Here is a 26,859-nt window from a genome sequence, read left to right as displayed (position 1 = left end):
GACTGCTTTCAGATGTCTTCTAAAAGTCAGATATTTCCTTGACATCTGGTGGGAGGGTGTTGTACAGGGCTGTAGCCACTACCAAGAAGGCCCTCTGCCTGGTTCCCTGTAACCTCACTTCTCACAGGGAGGGAACGGCCAGAAGGCCCTTTGCGCTGGACCTCAGTGTCCGGGCTGAATGATAGGGGTGGAGACGCTCCTTCAGGTATATAGGGTCGAGGTCAGAAGCACCAAGACGAGGAAAAAGCCTTGGAGGATGCTGGGGTGAACAGCTGCTTTTGCCCAGGGGGCAGATGAGAGACGGCAGTTCTCCCACCAAACAGATATTGGCCAGCCTTTCCACACTGTTTTTGTTTATCTATCAATTTATTTAATTAATAAACCACCCTTTACCAGGGCAGTCTACAACATTAAGGACACATCGTACCGAGCGTAAAAATGAAAGCAGCATAATAAAATAACACAGTCCCCACCATTTCAGCTTTAACAGGCCGTAGATTATTTAATGGCCAAAAAGCATGGGCAATGAGGGATGTTTTTGCCTGACGCCTAAAGACATGCAATGATGGCATCAGGCGAGCCTCTCTGGGGAGAGCATTCCATAGACAGGGAGCCACCACAAAAAGGGCACTGTCTCGTGTTGCTACCCTCCCGGCAAGTGTAGACACAGAGAAGTTTGCAGCTCCACCTTGTTCCTCTGTGCCGAGCTGGGCATAGGTGCAAAAGAAGCCGCCTTATACTCTGTCAGGCCAGTTTGGCCATCCAGCCCAGTGTTGTCTACACAGACTTGAACGTGACTGACACCAGGTGGGGGCACCTTCAGTCTTCTCTCTTTGACACCTGCTTAAAATGTTACTGCTTAGGTGAGCTTCTCCAGACATGTAGAAGTCACAGGTGTGTTGGCAGCTGTATTAAAACACAGGGAGTGTTTTGGTGTTGCTTTAATTACTTATTTGTGTTTTTATCTTGTATGGTTTTTATCTTGTGAACCAACCTGTGATTTTTTGCTGAAGGGAAGTGTAGAATTGTTGCTGTTGTTATATTTATACCTTGCCCATCTGGCTGGGTTTCCCCAGCCACTCTGGGCAACTTTCAGTACATATGAAAACATAACAAAACATCAAACATTAAACACTATCCAATACAGGCTGCCTTCAGATGTCTTCTAAAAGTTATGTAGTTCTTCATTTCCTTGATATCTAGAGCATTCCACAGGGCAGGTGCCACTACCAAGAAGGCCCTGCTGGTTCCCTGTAACCTCACTTCTCGCAGTGAGGGAACCGCCAGACGAACAGCAGCCCAGCACTATTAAAAGCCCTTTTCTTAATTTTTTGTTGTTGAATAAAACGGAAAAAAATGCATGTGTCAGACTTGACAGGCTAAAAGCAAGCAGTTGAACCAGTTATGAGCAGGTTCTTGTTGGGTGTTTTTTTTAAAATAAAAAGGCTTAAAGATAGATGCCATGTGACTAACATCTAGTCCCTCTGCTCCCCAGATGGACCACACGTCGTTTCCCTGCGGCTGCACCAAGGACGGCTGCGGCAACACAGAGGGCCGAATCGAGTTCAACCAAGCCCGGGTGCAGACACATTTCATCCATACCATCATGAAACTGGAGCTGGAGAAGAACCATCCCAGCCCGGAGCGGAGCCCGGAGCCTGAACCCCTCTTCCGGGACCGGCTGCTCCCCTTCGGGTGCCCCGTGGGCAAGGCGGCGTTTGAGGAGAGGACGGTGCCTCTGGCGCCTGCCTTCCAGTTCAGCACGGACCTGGAGGCCATTGGCGAGAACAGCTGCAGCAGCGACATGACCGACTCCTCCGTGTCGTCCAACCAGAGCGAGGACCTGGAGGAGCCGTACGAGGCCGTCCCCTCCGAGAAGTCGCAGTCGGACGTGGACGACGACGGCCTGGCCCGCATTCTCCACTTCAATGACTCCGACACGGAGGACGACAGCAGCGCCGCTAGCAACTGCCAGGACAACCTGAGCTCCTTCCACCCGACCGGCTTCTTCAGCGTGGACGTGGAGAACCAGTGCGCCACCGACAAGTTTGGCTCTGGCCACCCCCTGAACCATTCGTCGAACATCACGGGGTGTTTGGACGAGAACGCCAACCAGGGGGTGAGCTGTTTTCTTGAGGATACTTTGCCTAGGGCTGCCCAGGCTGCGGGCGTTCCTTCCTGTGCCCCCTCTTCTTCTTCCTCCTCCTCCTCCGCCGTCGCCGCCTCAATGGAGCAAGGCTCCAGGAGCTACATGGATCTCAGCCTCTCCTCGGACTCTCTGGATTTCTTCCAGTCCTTCTCGGACTACAACCTTGGACCCCTTTATAATTCGTTGAAGGAGTACGAGAACCTGGACAACTTTTCGGCGCTGCAGCTCCAGTTGCCGAATTTCCCCAGCTTGCCCCAGCCCGGGGATCAGAGCCCGTGCTTTCTGGAGTCCCTCATTGGCCTGTCCGAATCTGTCCCAGAAACCCCTGCGCCTTTTACAGACAATCAGCTCCTAGAAGATGCCATTAAGTCCTCTCTCATGGAAACAGTGAAGGTTTAAATGCTTTTGGAAAAGCCGAGGAGGGGGGAAACCCCCACAAGAAACTGCCAACCCCTTCCCGGAAGAGAAGGAAATGCTACGTAATATTTTGTTCCTTTTTTCAGATACTTTGGAGGAAGACAAAACAAACTCTGCAGCCGCAATCGGTTTTCTTGCTGTTTGTGCAAAAAACTCTCGGCGTTTGGGGGTGGGGAGGGCGTGGAAGGCAATTTTTTGCTAAACACAATTTACCTGCATTTTGTATTTGGGGGTGGGGGCACGTAAGGGTGGGGGTGGGGAAAGACCTCGTGAGAAATTCGTTGCTCGTCCACAAAGCACCTTCTGTGAACGTCTTCAAATGTTTGCAGACAATTTTCTCAAGCTACTTTGGGAAGTCTAAGTATATATAATTCTATTTATTGTGGGTGGGGTGGGGGGAATGATTTGCTGAAGAGTTTGCTCTTGCTTAAATGGGAAGAGGTTTACAAGGAAGCAGAATAAATGACACAACACACACTATTATATACATAATTCCCCCCATGCTCTCTATTTATTGCAAACCTCCACAGTTTTCAAGTAGCCTTCGAAGCTTGAACTGAGCGCCGAATCTTATTTAAATTAGTCATACCTCGGATGTATTATGTGCACAATCATTATTTTTTTTTGCATAATATATCTGTATTTATTTATTTCGTGTTCATGCCTGGGTAGGACTGTGGTTTATCAAGGACCTGCAAATAGCCGAAGCCTGCCTCAATGGGTTCAGGTGCCCCATTTCCCCCTCTTGGTTAAAACACTGAGGAGTTGTTATATTTTCAAGGCCGTAAAAGACAATCCCCCATCCCCTGTCTTTTGCATAAGCCCCATATCCACACTACAAAACCATTCTGGGCTTCTAAATGGAACTTCTCAGAACTTTAGTCATCTTAGGAGAGAGTTGAGAAGACTCCTTGAGAGATTCCCCAGCCCCTCTTCTTGGATCGGAGAGATTGTGGACCTTCTGGGTGTTGCCAAACTAGAACTCCCATCATTGCTGGCTTGGGCGTGATGGGAGCCAGGGAAGCTTCAAAAGTTAAGGGGCTCCATTTCTTCCTTAGTGGACCACAGAGGTTACGATTAGGAGGTTGGTTTTTAAATCTGTGCAGTAGCTTTGCAGTGCAGATATGAATGCGGAAATGGGGAGTGTCGTTGCCACAAATGGTGCAAGTGAGAGGGCCTCTCTCTGGGTCACACACCTGTGGTGTAGGAGAGCCTTTGAATTTCTGAGCATGCGGCACATTGGCTGCTGCAGCTGAGCATGAAAGACACTCTCCATGCATCACTGCAGCGCTGTGTGGCTCAGGACTCAAGCGCTGTATCACAAGGTTGTATGTCGCTATAACCATTTGAAAAATGAAATCACAGTTCCGTTCTTTTGTGTGTGATGTCCATAATTCTGCCAGGGGAGGCCGGGAACTATGAAGAGAGAGGGAAATAGAATGAACTATTTAAAGAAGAGAGAGGAAAGGTTAAAATGGTGTGGTAAATTATTTTGTAATTTATTTAATGTCCTTAAGGATTTGGCCATGAGATTTTTTTTGATAGAACCAATCTGATCTATTACTATGCTGCCTGAATATATAGAGGAACCAATTCTGGAGCTGCCAAGGTTGCAATTTTTTAGAGGAATGGAAAGAGCAAAAATTGCAAAGGGGGGGGCTGCTCGCAAGCCTCGGGGTGCTTTGGGATATCTTTGGGGGTCTTTACCCACAATCTTTAGCCACTGCAGTTTCAGTACTGACTGCCCATGGCGCTATTAGCAGGAGGAGGCAGAACCATCCGGATAAATTGCGCACCTTTTCTTTCAAAGATTATTCTCTAGTGAACTAGAATCCCACTTACGGCAACAGGTCAAAGATGGTTTTCAGTAGAATTCCCTTAGGCCATGAAAAGTTGACATTTAGGATTTTGTTGGTTAACCTGATGGTTGGGCCTAGTGGCTGTGCTTTGGTTTGTTTTTTTTTTAAAAAAAGTGGCCTAAGCTTCGTTAATGGAAATAGATGGAATTCTTGCCTCTCCTGAGATTGGAAGACCTGCACTTTGACCTCCCAGAGATGTACAAAGCACCCGGAATTCCTTCCACATGGGAACCTTTTGGTTGGAAAGACTTTGCCCCATATGGTCTATGCAAAGAGGGGTCCCCCCCCCTTTAACAAACCTGCGTGGTAAAGAGAAAATGTCTACAGAATAATCTGGCATCTATCTAGTGCAAAGGGGTTATCCCACTGTGAGAAAACTTTAAACATCTGCTTAACTTTTTAAAATATACATACACCGTTTTTTATTTAATTTGTGGGAGTCTTTTAAAATAATAATAATAAAAAAACTCAGCCTACTTTTTTTAAAAAAAAATGCTTTGGCACATTTGGGGGTGTGTTTTTTTGGTACTGCTTTTTCTATTTTTGTTTTTATTCTTTGGCACTAAAGCAACAATTTTTAGAACATTCCTGCGTTCCTTTGCATACGTCATTTTAAAATGAATGTTGGGAGATTGAGGGTGTTAGAAAACCCTCCTGCCTTCATGACCCTCCCCCCCCCCTCTAATTTATTCATTTCTTTGTTTCCTTTTGTTGGTGCCAACTTCCTGCTCCTACTCACCCCAGGGTGCACTGATTTGTAAATAGATATATATTTTCCCCTTTCTGTACCTTGTATAAAATGTTGCCTGTTCAAACTGTCTTCTTTTTAAAAAAAAGAAAAAGAGAGAGAGAGAGAAACCTGAAAAACAAAATTGGGTATTTATTGACACGATCTGTAATTATCTAATGTATTGATTGAAACTCTTTGGTTTCAACAGCTTTATGTTTGCTTTCTCTCATCTCAGTGTGTGTGAGTGTGTGTGTGATTATATATATATATATATATATATAAGATGACGAGTGAGACCTCGTCGAAACGTCGCCTAGACACCCCAACTCTTACACGGGAAGACACCCGAAGACACCAAAACCTACATTCCTGTACCCGTGAAAATCTACGAAAGCAAATATATATATATATATATATATATATATATATATATATATATATATATATATAGTGCTTAACGGTGCAAATTTTCATTTGTAAAACAAAAAAACAACAAAAAAAAGCATCTTTTGCCTACAAGCTGCTGTCTCTCATTTCATACAAGCAATATGAAGAAAATTTCATTACACTTTCAATAAAACAAACTCTTTTTTTGGTTTGGAATATTTGGTGCGTGTACTCCTTCTCGACATACGGGGGGTGGGTGGGTGGGAGAAGCGGATTAGTGGAAATCTAATCTCTTCCCGGCAAAAGGCCCGGCAGTAGTCGCTTTCACAACTTGCCATTCGGGGCTGCCGATTTCTGGGTTGTGTGGGGGCAGAATGGGGGTGAAGGGTTCTTTGTTCCTAGGTGCTCTAAGAAAAAACTGCTCCTTTATCCCTTGCCGCTTGGAAGGTCGGCGGTTCGAATCCTCGCGATGGGGTACACTCCCGTTGCTCAGTCCCTGCTCCTGCCAACCTAGCAGTTCGAAAGCACGTCAAAGTGCAAGTAGATAAATAGGTACTGCTCCGGTGGGAAGGTAAACGGCGTTTCCGTGCGCTGCTCTGGTTCGCCAGAAGCGGCTTAGTCATGCTGGCCACAGGACCCGGAGGCTGTATGCCGGCTCCCTCGGCCAGTAAAGCAAGATGAGCGCCGCAACCCTAGAGTCGGTCACGACTGGGCCTAATGGTCAGGGGTCCCTTTACCTTTAAAACCACACAATATGTGGAGTAGGTCGATCAACAGTGATTAGCCATGACTGATAAGAGAGCCAGGGTTTGGCCCTACCTCACAGGGTTGTTGCTGGTCTCCTTGGAGGAAAAGGTGGGGTATCAATTTAAATACGTAAACAAAGGAAACCCCCCTGTTGAGACACAACATTATCTCCGTATACCAGGTGCTGGAGACAGTGAGAGAGGATAATCCAGCTGTGTGCTGTTGGAAACAGGATGCTAGACTAGACAGATCTTTGGGACTGTACTCCAAAGAGTCTAGCCATAATCTCATTTGTGAGTGTGCCGTCGCCTAACAGAGAAGTAGCTGGATGTGTTAAGCTCCTGTTTTCTTCCCCCGCCCAGCATTTTGTTCAGACAAGGAGGTCGAAGCTTCTTGAAAACAATCCAGTGGCTGAAATCATTTCTGGGTGGCCAGGCTCGGGGAACAAGCGTTACTGTTAACAGTCCTCCTCTCTCTCCTCCCCCCCCCTTTTATATAACGTATTAAACTTGCTGGCGCCTTCTGACAATTCACAGAATGCAGCATTCAGGTCTCTGCAGATTGATTGCCATGCAGCAAACAGTAGGTGGCCAAGGGAAAAGAGAGTTCACCCCCCACTTGGTGCCAGGAGAAAAGAGGAGGAAAAAGAAGACACGCCTGCCCCACGATTAAATGCATGCTTTTCCAAGCACAATCTTGCAATCATAGAACTTTAGAGTTAGAAGGCACACTCCCAAGAGTCATCTAGTCTAACCGTCTGCAAAGCAGGAATATATTAAGGGACGTGTTTGAGTAAAGTAATGGAGAACTTTATGTATTGATAGTGTGTCAATAATGTGTGTTGTACAGTGGTATCTCGGGTTAAGTACTTAATTCGTTCCGGAGGTCCGTTCTTAACTTGAAACTGTTCTTAACCTGAAGCACCACTTTAGCTAATGGGGCCTCCCGCCGCACCGCCGGAGCACGATTTCTGTTCTCATCCTGAAGCAAAGTTTTTAACCTGAAGCACTATTTCTGGGTTAGCGGAGTCTGTAACCTGAAGCGTATGTAACCTGAAGCATATGTAACCTGAGGCACCACTGTATCTGAATGTGCTTCCTAGGTAGGGACAGGTGAACCTGTCAATTTTGGTTTCTCTATGTTTCATATTTTTCATTTTTTTGAAGTTCAGTTCTCCAGCAGTTTGTGATTTGTTTTTTTAAAAAGAAGTCCTCATGGAAATTCATTTTAGTGCAAATTTCTCCCAATATACAGTTTTGCAAAGCAGATTTCCTTAATCTAACACTTTTCTTCTTCTTTTTGCATGTTGTCTTCACTGATGTATTGGCTTTTATGCACACTTTGGGTACCTATTGCTTGGCTAGAAAACTGCATTGCAAAATTATGAAAAAGTGCAGATTTCAAAGGATGGCTATGTTTCAGTGCATGTGTTATTATATAAAGAGCAAATTAGGGAAGTTCCCCTTAAAATATGAACTGAACTCATTTCCTCCTCCCTCCCTCTTCCAAGACTGGGTTACATTCTGTATGCCCCTCTCCAAGCAAAATTCCGCTGTCAAGATAACGCAGTTCTGCACTTCAGAATGCACCCTGCAAGTTAGCACTCTGGTTCATTTGAATAATTATTTCTGGCTGCATGATTTGATTGGCCTTTCAGCCTGCTTTGTGTTAAAGCCTCTGTAGGGATGGTTGTATGCGAGCCACTTTTTCCCAACTTGAGTTTCAGAAAACAAGCGGGCAAATTTCCTTGCTTTTTCTAGCAGGGTCTGAAATGGATTTTCCTTATCTATCTGGACAAAATTGCTAGTGGCAATGTATGTTGTTGTTTTAAAGAAATAAATCTTCATTGTCACTCGTTCCAAAGGCGTTCCTAGGGTGTTTGTTACCTAAGGAGCTGAATTTGAGTCCTCTGGGTCCCTGATTTCTACACATCACCTTAGGTGCGTTCATCATGTTTCAGAGCCAAATAAAAGTGACAAGTAGTCTTCGCTCAATAAGGGGTTTATATAAAGCAAGGGCTGGCAGAGTAGGGATGGGACTGTGATCTGGCTCAGAGAAGGAGGACTCAGGGGCCTGGTTCATACCTGCATGTACATATATACTAGATCACAGCATGCTGAAAATTATCCTTTTCTAATGATACGTTGTGGAGGGGCTGTGTTCATTGCACTTGAGCGCTTCATAGCGGCTTGTGCTTTGCTCTCACTCTGAACTGCCTTTGTGCCACCGTGACGTGTTCAGATCTGAATGGCTGCGTGGCCCTGGAACATCATATCTGTAATGCGATTCCTGATCCGCTGCAGCAGTGAACAGGCCTCCAATAAAGGTCTACTCAAGAGTAAGTGCCTGCGAGTTACCGGTAAGTGGGTGTAGGATTCTAGCCTTAATTTACATACAGTCATACCTTGGATTTCGTACGGTGTGTATGCAAATGCGTACCTTGGATCTCAAACGCCTTGGCTCCCGAACAAATCGGCTTCCAAATGATGGAAACCCGGAAGGGAGTGTCCCAGTTTTTGAACGATTTCTGGAAGCCGAACATCCGGCGCGGCTCCTGATTGGCTGCAGGATGGACTCGCGGGACGCATTCTGTTCGAGAACCAAGGTACGGTTGTACTGTGTTATTTTATTAGACTGAGCAATATTAAGCAAGCACTGAAGCCAACACAAATTCAGCTCATTTTGTGGGGTTGTTTTGGTAGAATGTAACTTAATTTTGGGAGTTTCCATATATTTGGGATTGATGTTTGGTGGTGTCTGAGTTCCCCTCATCCCGATCACACTTGTCTCCAGTCTCTACTGACTCTGAGGCCGAGATTCAACAGGTGTGCAGATAGCTTTCCTTTCCTTGGCTTCTACAGATAAGGGGAAGCTGTCAAACTCTGGAACTTCAAAAGGCACTACTAGCCTCACCTGCTCCCCAAGGCAACCATCCAACTCGGTTTAGAGAGCTGCAGGTATTTTTGCCATCCTTGCATCAGCTATGCGCCTCTTTGCTTGAAGTAACCATAGGAACAATTTATATTTGCTTCAGCGTTGCCATGGTAATACACTGGGCAACTCCCAGCTACACGCCCAACCTTCTGTAGCAGGGATTGTTAAAAAGTCCTGCTCCTCCCACAAACCATGAAGAAATCCATTTACCAATAACAGATGTCTGTCTCCCCACCTCCACCCCCCCTCTCTCAAGAACAAAGAAGAAGAGCACGTCTTGTCCAACAGCGGATTAAATGTACAGGAGTAATACATTTAAATAATAGTAGTAATTTAGGGATCTTCAGTGGCCTCTAACGGCCACAATAATGAAGCACATTGTGCTCTAGTATAAATAATATTAATTGCCAAAGAGCAACCAAGATCCTTATGCCGGGGTCAAAAACAAAGTCTGCCTCCATGTGGATAATTCAGATGTCACAACTGGGGGATTGGAAAGCGGTTTTTAATTTAGCAGGTTTTTTTCATTGAAATGGTAAATCCTTATTATTATTACTTTTGATTTTTAAATGGTTTAATATGGTAAATCCATACAGGGCGGGGATACAGACTGTCATTTTGTTGCGGATGTCGCTGTGCTGATAGTGCAAAAGACTTGCATACCTGAAGAGCATCAATTGCACCATGCGCACCTGCCTGGCATCTCCCCAGCAACTCCTCCTGTTCCCTGGTCAAACAGCTGCGTTTGCCTCTAGTCCTGCCAACTGCTGGCACACAGGCCCTGGTAGGTTGCCCACTGCTAAATGTGACCAAGGGGCCAGAAAATGCTCATTCCTGGCTTAAAATATTCAAGGTGCTTCTGAAACCTTTGAGATGGGTTCACCCTCTAAAACTGCTGGACCACAACCGTCTGTTTGCTAGGGCACTAAGCAATGATTTTAATCTCCACCCCCATCGTTCTGCCCGGACGCTGAGGTCCAGTGGCGAGGGCCTTCTGGCGGTTCCCTCATTGCGAGAAGTGAGGTTACAGGGAACCAGGCAGAGGGCCTTCTCGGTAGTGGTGCCCGCCCTGTGGAACACCCTCCCATCAGATGTCAAAGAGAAAAACAACTACCTGACATTCAGAAGACATCTGAAGGCAGCCCTGTTCAGGGAAGTTTTTAATGTGTGACTTTTAGTGTATTTTTGGTCTCTGTGGAAGCTGCCCAGAGTGGCTGGGGAAACCCAGCCAGATGGGTGGGGTACAAATAAGAAATTATTATTATTATTATTTATTATAAATCTCTAGGCACATTCACTAGAGTTCAAGCCCTCCTGCGATCAGGAGGTTCTTCAGGTCAGGAGGGGTGCAGGCAGGAGCTCCCATTGATTCCTTCCCATTTTAAAAAGGTGGATTTGAGGGTGTCCAGTAGACATCCTCTTAATCCATTTTGAAATTAGGTTTGGGAGAGTCCACCTTTCACCAAATATTATCAGTCCCGGGATAATATTTGGAAGCAAGGCAATGAATCCTCATTAATTCAGTTCCCCGTCATTCCCAAACACACAGCAGTGGAGTAAAGTATAACTCAGTGTGGCACCTGCATATATCATTCAGTGCTGATGTTTCTATTTTATGTTAAGATTTAAGGTGTACCTTTGTGTAGCGACATCTCCACCTAGTGGCATGAGTTGGAAATGGCACCCTTTTCTCACGCTACGCAGACATTTGTGCATAACATCTTTGAAGCAATTTTAGTGGGTTAAAATAAAATAGAAAAAATGTTTTGAGGTGTTCAGTCCTTTCCCCAACTGCTCTCTTCCCACTTCAAAACTGCCCTCAAGTGGTTTTAGCTCCTGTGATGAGCTTTAAAGTGTGTACTTGCCCTCGCAAGCTCATTTCTTTCTCTCCCCACCCCCTGCCTGACACACAGCTACTTCCCAAAGCAGGTTTCTGAGTTTAAAGAGACACTGGGGTACTGCAGCATGTGGTTTGGCATTGCGAAAGCCTTAAACTGTAAAGCATGGGTAGGCAAACTAAGGCCTGGGGGCTGGATCCGGCCCAATAGCCTTCTAAATCCGGCCCGTGGATGGTCCGGTGTAGCAGGACCCCCCCCCCATCATTCAGTTTGTACAAACTTCACACACACTCACACACTACATACGCTACGCTTCTGTTATAAATTCATAGAAAAATCAACCATACATTGGATTTGCACTGTTCCACTTTTACTCCATGAAGGAAGGACTACAAAATGGGGAAGGTTTGATACAGGCCAGCCATAATCCCTTGAACATCCCAGCACATCCACAGGAGCCCTGCCCAGTTGCTATGCCAACCCTGATGGTCCTAGACAGAAGACAATCAAGATCACAAAGAACTTCCATATGGGAGTGGATTCAGCATGGACTGGAACAAAGGACAATGATCAGATCTTCCCTCAGGGGGCAGGAAACTGCGACTACCTTTTGTCTTCTGAAAATGACTCATGGGGAGGGGGAGAAGGGAACCAGCCAGGTGACAGGACACTCAGGTTACCACCACAACTCCTCCCTCAACCCCTCCTTTCTGTAATGTATGCATGATGTTTCTGGGGGTGGGCTTGACCTACAGGATGGGAATTTCAAAAGTTTTTATAAGGCCTTGCACACCATTTTTCTGTGTCTTTCCTCTCTCCTGCAAGTGAGGGGAACACCCTGTTGCAACAGTTCAATAAAGGCCAAGCCTACAGGTTGCTGTTTTGCTCCAAGTTATCCTGGTTGGTGTCTTTGTTTTTGTCCAAGGGAGCCCTCGGATTTTTCTGGTAACACCGGGAATCAGCATGTTTTTACATGAGCAGAATGTGTCCTTTTTATAATATGCATCTCTGGGTTATTTGTGGGGCCTGCCTGTTGTTTTTAAATGAGTAGAATGTGTGCTTTTATTTAAAATGCATCCCTGGGTTATTTGTGGGGCATTCATTCATTCCCCCCCCCAAATATAGTCCGGCCCCCCACAAGGTCTGAGGGACAATGGACCGGCCCCCTGCTGAAAAAGTTTGCTGACCACTGCTGTAAAGGTTCTGCAACTGGGATAAATGAAACCACTCAGACAAATGTGCAAAATGTTATCATGTTTGCATAATTTGTTGGGGTACATATTTTATTGTGTGATCTAGAATTTGATTCAGAAGGAAATCTCTGACTTCCTGAATGGCAGGCTGGGCAACAGATCTAGGGGAAGAAAAGAAATGGAAAAGGACTGGGACCTATGCTAACGCACAAACTTTTGCATGCTTACTTAGAATTAAGGTACCTCAAGGCAAATCTACTTTTTAAAAAGCAGCTTCACTTTATGCAGTTTGGAAAGTGATAGGGAAATGCACTGAAAACTGTGGAATGAATTAATCATTAATTTGCTTGGCTGGCAAGGCTATTCCACTAAGATTTTGTAACTGTCCACCTAAACGTCTGAATGTGATTAACAGGTGTCTGAAAATGCATGTATCCTACAGGTATGTTCATTGAAGAGATGGGATTGGACACAGCCTCCTGTATTCTTCCTGGGAAACATCAGTTGTTGTAGTGTACTGTGCAGAAGGGCCTTTGGTATGCTTGGACAAGTGATTTTTTTCTGATTTCCAAATGGCGCCAGTGCTCAATTCTTAAAGGCAGACAGAAAGAAAGAAAAACAGCAAGAAAGCGAAGTTTAATTTAAGGGCTGAGGGCCTCCCACTGCAGGCTTCCAATGGCATTGCCTCAGGGTTTGGGGATCTGTAATCCCCTTTTATGTACAAACAACAATCTCTTGCAGCTTTGGGCCCCTAAAGCTGCCATCTGATTTCCTTTTTAACAGATGAAGAGAGGATTGCTCAGGCTGAAAATGAAGTTGAATGGCCACACTTAATATCAGTCATGACAAGTTTGAAAGCCAGGATCCAGTGCCTAAGCATTTGTCCTAAACAGTGATGGTTATAATGTCAAGTATCAATTCTTGGACACTCTAGGAATCATCTAGACCAGGTTAAGCACTTTTACATCCTACCTACTTTAATCAGAAACCTTAACTTTCTGAAGCTAACAGCAGTTGGAACTAAAAACACGTTCATTTCCCCCCTTCTTTTTCATAGCTCGTTTCAACACTATTCATAAATGGAAAAGTGGTCTGGTGAAGGGAGATTTAAATTTGAAGGATACCCATTCAAATTCAGGGCAAGTGAAGGGACTTTATAACCCCCCCCCCCAATGGTTTAGCCCTCTTCACACTGCACCACCTTAGCACCTGTTCCTAGGATTCTTCAGGTCATGTGCTTTAAATGTCATGTGCTTCAAATGTAAGGTGTGCATGGAGCATCCTTTCTCAACCTTGGATCCTCAGCTGTTATTGGACTACAACTCCCATCATCCATAGCTAGCAGGACCAGTGGTCATGGATGGTGGGAGTTGTAGTCCAACAACATCTGGGGACCCAAGGCTGAGAAACACTGAATGGAGCATCAGCCAGCTCGACAGGCAAAATGCAAGGCACTCTGCCATGGTCAGGGGACCAAGGCAGCCCATTCAAACAAAAGTCACGGTTTGAATCCTAATTGGATAGGCTTATTTAGCAATCGTAGCTAAAGCCAATTTCCTTCCCAGTAAGCTACTTTGGCAAAGGGCTACTGCAGCTTGTAATACTACCAATTAAGCTGCTTTAAACTGCACAAGACAACTTTATTGAAAATTATGGTGTTATGTTCAAACTCCACTGACAGAGTTTTAGATAGCGCAGGAGTGATATAATCAACACTCTAAGGTTTAATTGCTGTTTGAGCCTTTTCCAAAATTTCTTCTCTAATTTTTGGATATTCTGGGCATGCCTTCAGAACCTTTAATAAACAAGAAATTAATGATTAGCTTTTAAAAAAATGTTGTAAATAAATATCTTAACACATTTTAAAAACTCTCTTAATATTAATCAACCACAATTTGGCAGCTATCAAACTCTGCATCTGATCCAGGCTAATCTCCATGAAATCAATGGAGCAAGTTAGTCCTGACTTAAGTCTCACTGATATCAATGACAACTAAGTGCAACTTACGATAGATCCAGCCTTGTGTTCCTAGGAACAAAGAAGCTTGCCGTTTTTCTCAAAAAGATCAGGAAAGGCAGACTAGCTTCATTGAAAGTCAGTTTTTTGCAGCTATGTGAAACTGCAAGAAAGTGTTGGACATACCCTCAGTTTTGTGCTGGGTGGAGGGGTTCCAGAGCAAAATCATAGTGGGTTGCATGACCGCAAAATCAAGGGCAATAGGGTACCCTGAGAATAAAAACTGAAAATTCTGGTCTATAGCAAGCACTGTTTACAGATTTATGTTTGGAGTACTTACATCATGGCACACATCTATTGCTTCCACGTATCTCTTATCTTTTAGATAGTTGAAAGCAAGTTTAAATCCTACAGCAAGAAAGGAAAAGGTTAGTGTTCTGCTTAATATCAATTGCTAACTAAAAACAAAATAGTAAATGATGGACGCAGTGAAATGATTTTGTGGGAAGGGCAGTTAATGTCTTCAGTGCTTTTTAAAAATAATCTGAAGATAATTGCCATGCATAACATCAGAAAACTATACAATGACTAGTTAATGTTGCAATCCTATACACAGTTGGGAGCTGGGCTTTCCTTCTAACCTAGATATACACACGATTGCACTGTAAGAATCATAAACCTGGCAAATTAAACAAGCAGAAACTAGATCAAAATGATATTTTATTAAACTGGAGAGTTATAAAATGTACTGTTCAATATGTATAAAATGTACTGTTCAATATGTATGGCGGTAACTGGTATAAGAAATATTATTACTGATAACAGGAATAATATTACTGTTTTAGTATTTTGCACGTGTACTTCTATTTCTGCTAGACCCTCAATTTTCCACAACTGGTTGAGAGCAATTTCACTGTTTTCACTATCCTAACTGCCTCAGCCCATAGAGCTATAGAACCAAAGCAATAACTTTTTTACTTACCAACAGTAGGATTTGCTTGGTGACTATGTTTCCAAGCTAATTCATAATTGGCTGCAGCATCTTTGTAGGCCTTTTCCTTTTCTGCGATATATCCCAAGCATTCATAAGCTTTAGAGCACGACTTAAAAGAAAAAAAAATATAGTGCAAAAACAAATCACTCCTGGACTGTTAGTATTTTAAGCATTTTTTTCTCTAAGAGCACAATCCAGAGGGAAGTGCTTCTGCCACTATAATAGACTCCCAGCCTCTTACCTTATTGTGCCGCAAGCAGCGCTTCACTAGCTCAGTTGCACAGTCAAACTTCCCACATGCAGTGTAGCTGTCTGCCAACAAAATCCAACACTTCTCTAAGTCATCAGCTTCTGTCAAATTCCATTTTGCTTTCATCAAGCGCTTCAGCTGGTTCCTGGCTTTGAGTGGCTGCTTAAGAAGCATGTATGCTTGAGACACTGCTAAAATGGCTGAAACGCTGTCCCTCTGATTTAGATATATAAAAGACAAGTTTTGTTTTTAAAATGAACAATTCAGCTAACTGTCATCACTTTTCTTTTATAATCACAGATCATTTGCATATGAAATCTATGAAGTAAGAGAACACCAGTGTCTTGGCCTTCTAACAGTGAGGAACCTACCAGACTAAGGGTAGCAACAGATTATGCATCCCGTCTGAATAAACTGAAGATTTAGGTGCATTACGTAAATGGGCATAAAGTAGTGGTGTGAAGAAAATATACTGTATTTTCCGGTGTATAAGATGACTGGGCGTATAAGATGACCCCCCCCCCAACTTTTCCAGTTAAAATATAGAGTTTGGGATATACTCGCCGTATAAGACTACCCCTCTTCCAATGCACACCAAATAAAAATTTAAAAAAACAATCTCCAGTCCGGCTCGGAAATCCACTCCACTTCCCAGTGGCTAGGGGCTTCTGGGGCCATTTTTCAAGCATATTTCTGCTTCATCTAGAGAGTTTGGTGTCCTCTGATTTAATTTGCTGTCGTTTTATCCTTTGGTGGGGAGCTGCTGCAGGAACTGCTGCTGTAGCCGGCGTATAAGGCGACCCCTGACTTTTGAGAACATTTTCCTGGGTTAAAAAGTAGTCTTATACGCCAGAAAATACAGTATGTGCGGAAAAAATAAAATGTTGCTACCCCACGCAAAAGAAACTGCATGGTGTAGCTTGTCATTATACAGAAGCCTTCCCCAACCTGAGGCCCTCCAGTTATTTTAGACTACAACTCCCATAATCCCTAAGGAGTCTCATCTATGAGATAGCAATATACTACAGTTTCTGGTGTCAAACATCCATAGAAATATCCAGTGCTTTTTTTACTGTTAGCCAGCAGCCACTACCATGAATATAAATGTCCTCTCCAAGCTGCTTACCACTCATGGAAGAAACTATCTTTACCTCATTTTGGCACATTTCAGTAAATACTTTCAGGGCCTTCTCCACATTATGTGTCTCTCTCGTGGCCATTAAGCAGTAGCTCTGTAACATCTCTACTTGATTCTGCCCTTCTTGTGAGTGAGGATAAAACTCTTTGAGAAGCTTCTCGGCTGTACGTATGCCATGCTGTTCAGATTCTTTCTTTTCCTTGAGATTACTAGCAAGAAGAAAACAGTTTCTGTTTCCTAGGCTATCAAAGACCTTCTCTTGACTCTATAACAATAGTATGACCATTATTTGATTTAGATTAAAGCATTTACATACACCTATATCCTAATCTAGGGAACTGCTATGAGTTCAGCAGAAGGCTACATACAAGTTGCTTCCTCCCTCTCCCAATACCTCGGGTTAAGTACTTAATTCGTTCCGGAGGTCCGTCCTTAACCTGAAACTGTTCTTAACCTGAAGCACCACTTTAGCTAATGGGGCCTCTTGCTGCTGCCGCGCTGCCGGAACACGATTTCTGTTCTCATCCTGAAGCAAAGTTCTTAACCTGAAGCACTATTTCTGGAAGGCGGAGGAAGCCCCAAAGAGGCCGGAGGTGCAATGGGCTTTGTTTAAGCTGCTCAGCATCCCCACCTAACAGCTAGTTGCAGGGTAGCGCAACAGCAACAGTCGCTTTCCCAGGAAGCCTCCAGCTGGCCCCAGCAGAGGCAAAGGAAGGGGAGTGCGGTGGGTGCAGCCACCCCAGGTGTCATGACTGAGTGGGGTAACAAAATGGCAGGCTAATGGGCAGTACACCTCATGCCTGGCGGCAGCAGCTCTTCCAACCCAGCGGCAGAGAGCAACCCTCCTCAGCCGTGGTCACAGCAGCTCTGTTGTTGGGTCATATCTGACCTGGCTGCAGAGAGCAGGAGGAGAGTAATAATAATAATAATAATAATTTGTTGTTTAGTTGTGTCTGACTCTTCATGACCCCATGGACCAGAGCACACCAGGCACTCCTGTCTTCCACTGCCTCCCGCAGTTTGGTCAAACACATGCCGGTAGCTTCAACACTGTCCAACCATCTCGTCCTCTGTCATCCACTTCTCCTTGTGCCCTCCATCTTTCCCAACATCAGGGTCTTTTCCAGGGAGTCTTCTCTTCTCATGAGGTGACCAAAGTATTGGAGCCTCAGCTTCACGATCTGTTCTTTCTAGTGAGCACTCAGGGCTGATTTCCTTCAGAATGGAGAGGTTTGATCTTCTTGCAGTCCATGGGACTCTCAAGAGTCTCCTCCAGCACCAGAATTCAAAAGCATCAATTCTTCGGCGATCAGCCTTCTTTATAGTCCAGCTCTCACTTCCATACATCACTACTGGGAAAACCATAGCTTTAACTATACAGACCTTTGTTGGCAAGGTGATGTCTCTGCCATAATAATAATAATAATAATAATAATAATAATTTATTATTTGTGCCCCACCTATCTGGCTGGGTTTCCCCAGCCACTCTGGGTGTCTTCCAACAAAGACTATAAATACACTAAGAGTGAGCAGCAGTAACCCAACCACTCTCTTACCCTGAACTCTGGGGCATGGGGGGGGGTGCCTGCCCTGGGCAGCGTGGGCATATGCTCCACCACTGGGCCCCCGAGTTTCAATTCTAGTTTTGGATATTTTTGAATACAGTATTTTTGGCATGGATTGAAGAGGGAGCGGCAGAGAGGGCTTTTAAAGGGTGCTCCCTACTTTACGTGATTTCACTTAAGTGCACAGGGGTCCAGAATGGAATCCCTGTGTAAACGAGGGGATGCCTGTACTTCAAGTTGACTTTAAGAATGTGATTTTCATATTCTGTTACAGGACTTTTCCTTACCTAGTATCCATGGTATTCTGGTTTCCTAAAGTCTCTCTGCCTATTATGTCATTGTCAGGATTTAGGCATATCTGAATCATATGGCCAAGGGCTTTCTGGCCCCAGTCACTATCCTTACGTGCTTTGTTGAAGAACTTCAGTGCCTGATTGGGCTGCATCATGTGCCTGTTTGTGGGGAGAAAGTATTGAAGACCTAGGTGAAATGTGAGACCCTTAAAATATCAGTCTTGTTAACAAGCATATATCCACATACCGTATCTTTCGCCCCATAAGACGCACCGGCCCATAAGACGCACCTAGATTTTAGGGGGGGAAATAAAGGGAAAAAAATTTATTTCCCCCCCAGGTGCGCTGCGCTAATCCAGAAGCTTGGGGCAAGCTGAGGTCAGCGCGCCCCAAGCTTCTGCGTGCCGGCAAGCAGTCCGCTGCCGCCCCAAGCCTCCCGCACCCGGCAGGAGGTCCCGCTGGGTGCGCAAGGCTTGGGGCGGCAGCGGACTGCTTGCGCGCACCTAGAAGCTTGGGGCGTGCTGAGCTCAGCACGCCCCAAGCTTCTGCATGCCGGCAAGCAGTCCGCTGCCGCCCCAAGCCTCCCGCACCCGGCAGGAGGTCCCGCCGGGTGCGCGAGGCTTGGGGCGGCAGCGGACTGCTTGCGCGCACCTAGAAGCTTGGGGCCAGCTGAGCTCAGCCCGCCCCAAGCTTCTAGGTGCGCGCAAGCAGTCCGCTGCCGCCCCAAGCCTCGCGCACCCGGTGGGACCTCCTGCCGGGTGCGCGAGGCTTGCAGACACTCGCCCGAAGCAGGGGGAGCCCTCCAGAGGGCTCCCCGTGCTTCGGGCGACAGGCTGCCGCCCCAAGCCTCGCGCACCCGGTCGGACCTCCTGCCGGGCGCGCGAGGCTTGCAGGCATTCGCCCCATAAGACGCACCCCGATTTCCCCTTCATTTTTGGAGGGGAAAAAGTGCGTCTTATGGGGCGAAAAATACGGTATTCTTCTTCCCTGCCAAATCCAATCTAAGGGTTCAGTGCAAGGTGACGGCCTCAATTCAATAAAGAGGAAAGTGTGCTTAAGCTGCAAGCAATCATAGGACTCAGATGCACTTAATTCTGTGTTGAACTGGTCAGAAGCGGCGAGAAATTTCCTATTGCGGGACCATGAGAAAAAAAAAGGAGATAGACTTTATTTAAGCCAAAGGAAATTCTAGGCACAACAAATCCAGTGTGTGCAATTGAAAAGTGTGTAAAAGTAAGAGCGGTCAAATTCTCAAGCATACTTCCAAGTGGGGAAACAAAGTAGCTCACTAGTTTGAAAAAACAAAAAGGATACGTTTATTAAGGAGACTGTACAACGCGTTTCCTTGGTTTATTTGTGCAGGGCTATTGCACAGGATTTAAGGACCGTATCAGATGAGGCACAAGAGATTCATGGTTAGGAACTTTCACAATAGGAACAGTAACAAAAACATCGCACCTGCAAGGACCTGGAACTGGAACCACAGCACAACTTTTTAGAAAACAAAACACCTTTCCACCTGTACTATTTTTTCTGATGCAAACCACCCCTCCCAGCTCACAGGTAAGGATATTTCTAGACTGGTTTGAGGGCTTGGCAATCCTTAAGCATGCAATTTTTTCCAGAGCTTCCACAAGATAGCCAGTGGGCCTCATAACACTGGCCATTTAATCCAGATTTATCCATTAAGTTTTTTATTTATTGAACCAAACTTGTTGCCAACTACCCATTTGCGAAATCATGACTCATTCGCATTCTTAAGCCCATGTCTGGAAGCACCCTATGTTTTCACTCACAGAAAGAGGACAAATAGCAACTTGGAGATGGAGAGAACTTGCAGTGAAGAACAGCACAGGAAGAAAGAGCCACTAAATTGTCTCTCACAGTGCTATGGTTATGTTCTAAATTCCCTTCTCCCCAGTAGCTTCTAAGCAACAATAGATCTTTATCATGGAACAGCCTCATCATTTCTGGTTGGGCCTTTGGTCTGTGACTCCCATTAGTACTGGTTTCTATGATTTACCAGCAATAAAGTCCCATGCAGTAGTTATAACCGGGATCCAAAGCTGTTCGAGGTGATTTTCTCTTGGCCAGTTCAAAAAAGTGTGTTGCTTCATCAAGTTTACCACTTCTTCTCAGTAAATCAATCAAATTCTCCATTACCAAGAAGTTATCTAAAAGCACACAATTTTTAAAATATGTATTTCCAACTTATTTCACAGATAATTTGTTCACATATAAGAGTCTGAAAGAAGAAACACTCTTCTGTTGAAAAATGAAGAAACAAACAAATCTGCATTTTGCCATGCACCCATCCAGACACACAGACACCCTTTCATCAAAATGCTCCTGTTTACTGTATTTATCTCATGAGATGCTTTAGAGGCCCTTTTTATGCCCCCCCCAAACCCCTCCAGTATATAAATGCTACAAAATACCTGGAGATTTCTCCAGAACATTCCGGTACAGACTTATAGCTTCTTCGTATGCCTCTTTTCTGAACATAAGGTTGGCCATCATCTAGAAAAGGAACAGCTATTTCACACTCAGACCAAATGGTATCAATGCTTCAGAAAGGGCCAGATTTTTGACTTTTCACAAGTCATAAATACTGTCAGGGGTTTAGGTGCAGAGGCACGGGCAAGGGAGGAAACAGAGAGCGAAGGGGAGGAGACAGAGGAAAGGATGAGTGATGACGACGACCCGAGATCTCCCAGTCTTTCCAGTGAATCAGAGGATTCACAGAAAGGAGCACCAGTGGCCAGGGCAAGGGGGGAATCTAGAGAGGCACCCCAGGAAGATAGAGCCAGAGGAGACTCAGGGGGGAGCAGCTGGAAATCGGGACCAGCGTCACCGCCAGGAAGCAGGGAAGAGGAAAGGAGCCAGGGGGGAAGCGCTGGCAGCTCACCACAGGAGGGAGGGCAGGAGTCAGGAGTGGCCACACCTCCATCGGGGAGCGAAGAAACGGTTAAGAGGAAAGTGGAAGGTTGGGCGCGCGCGCCAAGTTCAAATGCAGAGGAAGGCGGCGCAGTGAGCAGCCCCGAAAGGGAACCAGGTCCTAAAGCCCGGCGCAAGGAGGCAGAAGGGTCCGGGTCAGCGTCAGAAGAATCCCGGAAGGAAGAAGCCCCGGGGGGTAGAGGGACCCAGAGGAGGACAGTCAGGAGGAAAAGGTGGAGCAAGGCTAGGATATTAAGTTGGTGCGCACGGGGCGGAGACTGCCGCCTGGAGGAAGTGCGGGAGAGACGGACATGGACATTTTCGGGGACGACCCTGGTTTCGAGCACGGCGGCACAGAGATGGAAGAGGAGGTGACTGTCGTCAACGAGAGCAGGGAGGAAGACCCGGAAGAGTTCCGATGGAGGCCTGCCACGGGAAGCGACCGATATCCGACGTTCGTCCCTTTGCAACAGCAGCCCCCAGCTCCAGCACCGGAAGGAGGGGAGGGGGGACTGGGGGGCTTCGAGGGGGGGATGGATGTCAGGGGTTTAGGTGCAGAGGCACGGGCAAGGGAGGAAACAGAGAGCGAAGGGGAGGAGACAGAGGAAAGGATGAGTGATGACGACGACCCGAGATCTCCCAGTCTTTCCAGTGAATCAGAGGATTCACAGAAAGGAGCACCAGTGGCCAGGGCAAGGGGGGAATCTAGAGAGGCACCCCAGGAAGATAGAGCCAGAGGAGACTCAGGGGGGAGCAGCTGGAAATCGGGACCAGCGTCACCGCCAGGAAGCAGGGAAGAGGAAAGGAGCCAGGGGGGAAGCGCTGGCAGCTCACCACAGGAGGGAGGGCAGGAGTCAGGAGTGGCCACACCTCCATCGGGGAGCGAAGAAACGGTTAAGAGGAAAGTGGAAGGTTGGGCGCGCGCGCCAAGTTCAAATGCAGAGGAAGGCGGCGCAGTGAGCAGCCCCGAAAGGGAACCAGGTCCTAAAGCCCGGCGCAAGGAGGCAGAAGGGTCCGGGTCAGCGTCAGAAGAATCCCGGAAGGAAGAAGCCCCGGGGGGTAGAGGGACCCAGAGGAGGACAGTCAGGAGGAAAAGGTGGAGCAAGGCTAGGATATTAAGTTGGTGCGCACGGGGCGGAGACTCAGACGGAGCCTCGCCGATCTAGCTAGTAGACGTAGAGTTGCAGACAGCAGCGTGAGAATGGAAACTGTAATTCAATAAAGACTTTTACTTAATGACCGCTGGCTAGCGTGATCCTCTGTGAGCTAGGATCTTGAAGCAGCTCTGACAAATACGTTTATGAAAATCCAGCCTTCCAGGATGGAGATGGAACAATGAGGACTCTTAAGTTTAGCCCTGTGTTAGTATCAGGGTGATTCAAGGGATTGAGGGATGATTCAAATGTGATCAATTTCTTACACGGACAACACTTCTTGACTGTAAAACAAGTGAAAACCATACACATTCACGTGTGACAGCTTATACACATATTTCACTGCTTATACACATAGTATGCATGCACAACATACCCAGGAAAACATGAATGTTGTCACAAAACATGAAATAGCTCAGTTGGTTAGAGCACAGTGCTCAAAATGCCAAGGTTGCAGGTTCTGTCCCCATATGAGGCAGCTGCATATTCGGTTGGACTACATGATACACAGGGTCCCTTCCAATTCTACAAGTCTATGATTCCATGTGATTTGTATTTCCCCCCCCCCCAACACATATACTATCAAAGTACAGTAGTTCATCGTGTTTACAAAGGCCCTATGTTCCCATGCATATGTGTGGCAGACTTGACCATGTTTGTTTATGCTTGTCTGTATGTATTAATTTCTTCCTCCCCACTCATCGTCCTTATGATCTGAAAGTGTATTTCCATAATTCCATCTGCAATCCCCACCCTTAGCTGCTGATTGACAACCCACCAATAAGTCTTCTCTGACCCACCATTTTCATACATGAGGGACAATACAAAATCAAATTAAATATCTCTTTGGGCAGCAATTTTCTTCAGTAGTGGTTCCCCTGCACTGTTAAAGGCTTTTCCCAAAGCAAACTCTGACATAAAATAGCTCCTTCTGCTCTTTAAAGCACCTGTAATAGATGCATGAGGTGCAGTATCCAGGAAGGGGAAGCACTATTTGGTATCTGAAAGACATTACTATGTTTGAGCATGCTCTGTGTCACTAATATGTTAGTCAAAATTGTGTAGTTTAAGACTGATGTGAATCCTCCTATCCCTTCCACACAGTTGCATAGGTGTGTAGAAACAGCTGGGCTTTACTTCAGAAGCTTTTCAAAACCCCTCCTACCTGGTGGCTCATAAAGATATACAGTACACCAGCAAAGCTTAAGTTTAGTGGAAGAAAGAATAACAGTGTTTACCATTGTTCCAATTTCATTGCTCTCGTCATCTTGAAGCAGGAGAGTACAATAATGCTCACACTGCTCTGTATCTTCTTGCATCAAATACAGCTGAGCTAATTCCAACATTATCTGAAAATAAAATGGAAAAGTATTTTAAGCAGCAATGGATCTTTGGTAATGATCATTTTGGTAATGATAACTGTGGCAGATGTTTGTAGTCCTCATTCCATAGAACTCACTCCCTGTCTATAAAATGGGTTTTTTAAATAAAAAAATTAAGGACAGATAACTGGTGATCGGCATCAGTGGGCCTCAGCATGCCAGTATCAGCCCATTTGCCAATGCCCCCAACATCTGACACTCTCTGGGTGGTCACTGGAGAGACTGGACTAGACTGCAGGGCCCTGGACTTGGGTCTGAAGGCTTAGGCCTCACTGTTTAGAATTTGCACCTTCAGTCCTACGTAATCCATTTCCCCTGTTTGATCCACTAACATGTTTTGAATACACACACTAGGACTTCGTTGTAAATTGCTTTGAGTTGCCTTTGGCAAGAAAAAGCAACCAATACATTTAATAAATAACAAGATGAATCCTAGTCTCTTTGAAAGTTGAGGCATAGATAAGCCGTGTTAAATGATCTGGAGCATGCAGAATGAAATGAATCAAACATTTGTTTATTGCAATAATCCCAACAACCAGAAAGGCTGGGTAGGGAACATTTTACTCAACCTTAGTACAGACATTCCTTTGCATTCCTTTCAGTTGGAGACTGAAGATCATGTTTACCTTACTATCGGTTGGAACGCAGGATAGAGCTTCCGTGTAGTACTTCAAAGCTTTTTCATATTCCTTCTCTGCTTGGTAGAACTTGGCAAACTGTACACAGATCATTAACAACACCTGTTTCTGGGAAGGAATCAATTCAGGCTGCTCTACACGGACACGCTTCAGTATCCTTTGCTGGATGTCATATGCCTTAAAAATGAACAAATATACCAAGTGAAGGCATTGTGGGGTATACCCATCCTAGCATCTTTATTAGATATTGTATACAAGAATGAGGACTGCTGAATAAGCATTCTATTTAGTGCTTTGTACTACTTCCTTCCAGTTGGTCTACTTCTGTATCTGAAGTATACTGTAAGTTACACAGTCTTTAAACTGTATTAGAATTAGTTAATTAGTATAAAAAGTTTCTACTTAATTCAAACTTGGGTTAAAAACCCAAGTCTATTTATTATTTATATTTATTTCAGAAATCACTTTAGAATCATCCCCAGGAGTACATGAGGCTTATACAACATTGGTTTTCTACCGTGTTCAGAGTATCCAGAACAACTTCTCCTCTTTTAGTTGTCTCACAAATCTTTGCTAGTAACATCAGGTTCCTAACATCCTTCTTCATTGATGGCAGATCATCAACTGCAAAATTAAACAAAGCAATCATTATTTTATACCAGTATGGTGTTTCGACCATCAGTAAAACACTGGCTATGATTTTCTGCAGTGCAAAAGTTTAATGACCAACAATACTCCTAGGTAAGGGATGTGAGTGGCGCTGTGGGTAAAACCTCAGCGCCTAGGACTTGCTGATCGCATTGTCGGCGGTTCGAATCCCTGCAGCGGGATGAGCTCCCGTCATTCGGTCCCAGCTCCTGCCCACCTAGCAGTTCGAAAGCACAGTTAAGTGCAAGTAGATAAATAGGTACCGCTTTCTAGCGGGAAGGTAAACGGCGTTCCGTGTGCTGCGCTGGTGCTGGCTCGCCAGAGCAGCTTCGTCACGCTGGCCACGTGACCCGGAAGTGTCTGCGGACAGCGCTGGCTTCCAGCCTCTAGAGTGAGATGAGCGCACAATGCTAGAGTCGGACACGACTGGCCCATACGGGCAGGGGTACCTTTACCTTTACCGTACTCCTAGGTAGTAGCTAGAAAGAAAAACATTTTACTGGAATTGTTATGGTTTAAGGGCTGGACAAGTAATTTTGTACAGATGTGCTGAAAGAACTGGTGAGAACTTAGGAAGCTGAACTGATATTGCCTTGGAACATAGGAGCCAACGCCTAGGGGCTGAAGAGTCTTTGCCCCCCAATAAAATATTTGAGGGGGCTGCCCCCACAAAGTTGATGGGCATTGCCATTCAAATGGTGTGTTCTCTCTAGAGGATACTTGCATCATTAGCATTTGACTGGTGTCAGGCATACCCAAAAAGGAGTAATACGACACACAGTGACATGAATTATTATTCATCCCTTGTGGAACAAGTGTCAACACACTGCTCTGCAAACAGTAGGATTGCTTAATATCTGGTCATAAACAAGTGGCCAATCAGGATCTTTCAATGTGACAGCACTAGGGTGTCATTTCGCTGGGGCTGTTCCTCTCCAAATGTCTAGGCATGCAGAAAATATCTTTATGCTTTAAGTCAAGATGAAAGCTCCAGTGGAAGATTCCAAAAAAAAGAGAGAGACGTTACCAGGGTCATGATCTAGTGCTTGGTTTAGAACTTTCTCTGCTTTGCCAAATTTTTTCAGCTTCAACAGGAGATCGGCAAGATCATGGAACAAGAAGTCCTGCTCACTCATTTTTAGAGCAACTTCATAGTAATTGACAGCCTGAAATAAATTAGTACATGTGAACAGATTAACTTCAGCTATGAGTTACAAATGAAACACATATTTTGTGATATTTGCAAGTCTTAGAGCTGTGCTGCTTATACTGGTTTGTTACATTCTGCTGCAGATTTAATGTTCTCCAATGTAAGAAAAACTTCCTGCCTGGGGGGAAAAAATAATATCAGGGAGAGGGCTAGGTTAAAATACATCTCCCTGATAGGATTTTTAAAATGGGGAAGCATTCAAACACACAGCCACCAACCGCTAGCCTGATGTGACAAAGCCCAGTAAGAGCTATACCAAATTCTTCTGTTTGTGTAGCTTAGATCTATTTTTTCTTTTCTTTTGAAACTGAGTAGACATCCCCAGTTGTCTCCTGGGATACACACACATAGTTGAATCAATGTATAAATTCCTTACTTGGCACCTTGGAACTCTGAAACCAAGCAGACTGATCCCAGGCCATGTCTCAAAATACACATC

At 45.2% G+C, this 26,859-nt stretch overlaps 2 protein-coding genes and 2 long non-coding RNA genes across 6 annotated transcripts in view; 3 read left to right on the top strand and 1 right to left on the bottom strand.

Annotated features, from left to right (window-relative positions):
- CSRNP1 (cysteine and serine rich nuclear protein 1) overlaps window positions 1–5,277 on the top strand; it is a 34,463-nt gene extending 29,186 nt beyond the window's left edge. For both annotated transcript variants that reach the window (XM_081163676.1, XM_081163675.1), the window contains exon 5: window positions 1,496–5,277. In XM_081163676.1, the coding sequence (XP_081019802.1) occupies window positions 1,496–2,548 (1,053 nt within the window). In that variant the 3' untranslated portion in view covers window positions 2,549–5,277. The remainder of the gene's footprint in view (window positions 1–1,495) is intronic.
- Window positions 5,278–9,437: 4,160 nt separating this feature from the next.
- LOC308569773 lies at window positions 9,438–13,427 on the top strand. The gene is made up of 2 exons (XR_014000838.1): window positions 9,438–9,521; window positions 12,697–13,427. It is a non-coding gene; the product is annotated as an uncharacterized lncRNA (long non-coding RNA).
- Window positions 13,428–13,873: 446 nt separating this feature from the next.
- TTC21A (tetratricopeptide repeat domain 21A) overlaps window positions 13,874–26,859 on the bottom strand; it is a 31,447-nt gene continuing 18,461 nt past the window's right edge. Inside the window, exons 18-29 of one of the 2 annotated variants that reach the window (XM_081163480.1) lie at window positions 26,238–26,376; window positions 25,080–25,186; window positions 24,551–24,739; window positions 23,781–23,891; window positions 20,890–20,971; window positions 20,475–20,625; window positions 18,446–18,610; window positions 16,607–16,802; window positions 15,447–15,671; window positions 15,194–15,314; window positions 14,552–14,619; window positions 13,874–14,049 (exon numbers count right to left, since the gene is read on the bottom strand). In XM_081163480.1, coding sequence (XP_081019606.1) covers window positions 13,972–14,049; window positions 14,552–14,619; window positions 15,194–15,314; window positions 15,447–15,671; window positions 16,607–16,802; window positions 18,446–18,610; window positions 20,475–20,625; window positions 20,890–20,971; window positions 23,781–23,891; window positions 24,551–24,739; window positions 25,080–25,186; window positions 26,238–26,376 — 1,632 coding nt within the window. In that variant the 3' untranslated portion in view covers window positions 13,874–13,971. The remainder of the gene's footprint in view (window positions 14,050–14,551; window positions 14,620–15,193; window positions 15,315–15,446; window positions 15,672–16,606; window positions 16,803–18,445; window positions 18,611–20,474; window positions 20,626–20,889; window positions 20,972–23,780; window positions 23,892–24,550; window positions 24,740–25,079; window positions 25,187–26,237; window positions 26,377–26,859) is intronic. The other variant, XM_081163481.1, reaches the window with a different exon arrangement.
- LOC308569759 lies at window positions 25,165–25,850 on the top strand. The gene is made up of 2 exons (XR_014000819.1): window positions 25,165–25,303; window positions 25,683–25,850. It is a non-coding gene; the product is annotated as an uncharacterized lncRNA (long non-coding RNA).

Source organism: Podarcis bocagei (assembly GCF_964188305.1).
Source record: "Podarcis bocagei genome assembly, chromosome: 12".
NCBI classification, from domain to species: Eukaryota; Metazoa; Chordata; class Lepidosauria; order Squamata; family Lacertidae; genus Podarcis; species Podarcis bocagei.
This window is presented reverse-complemented; position numbering and strand designations above follow the sequence as displayed.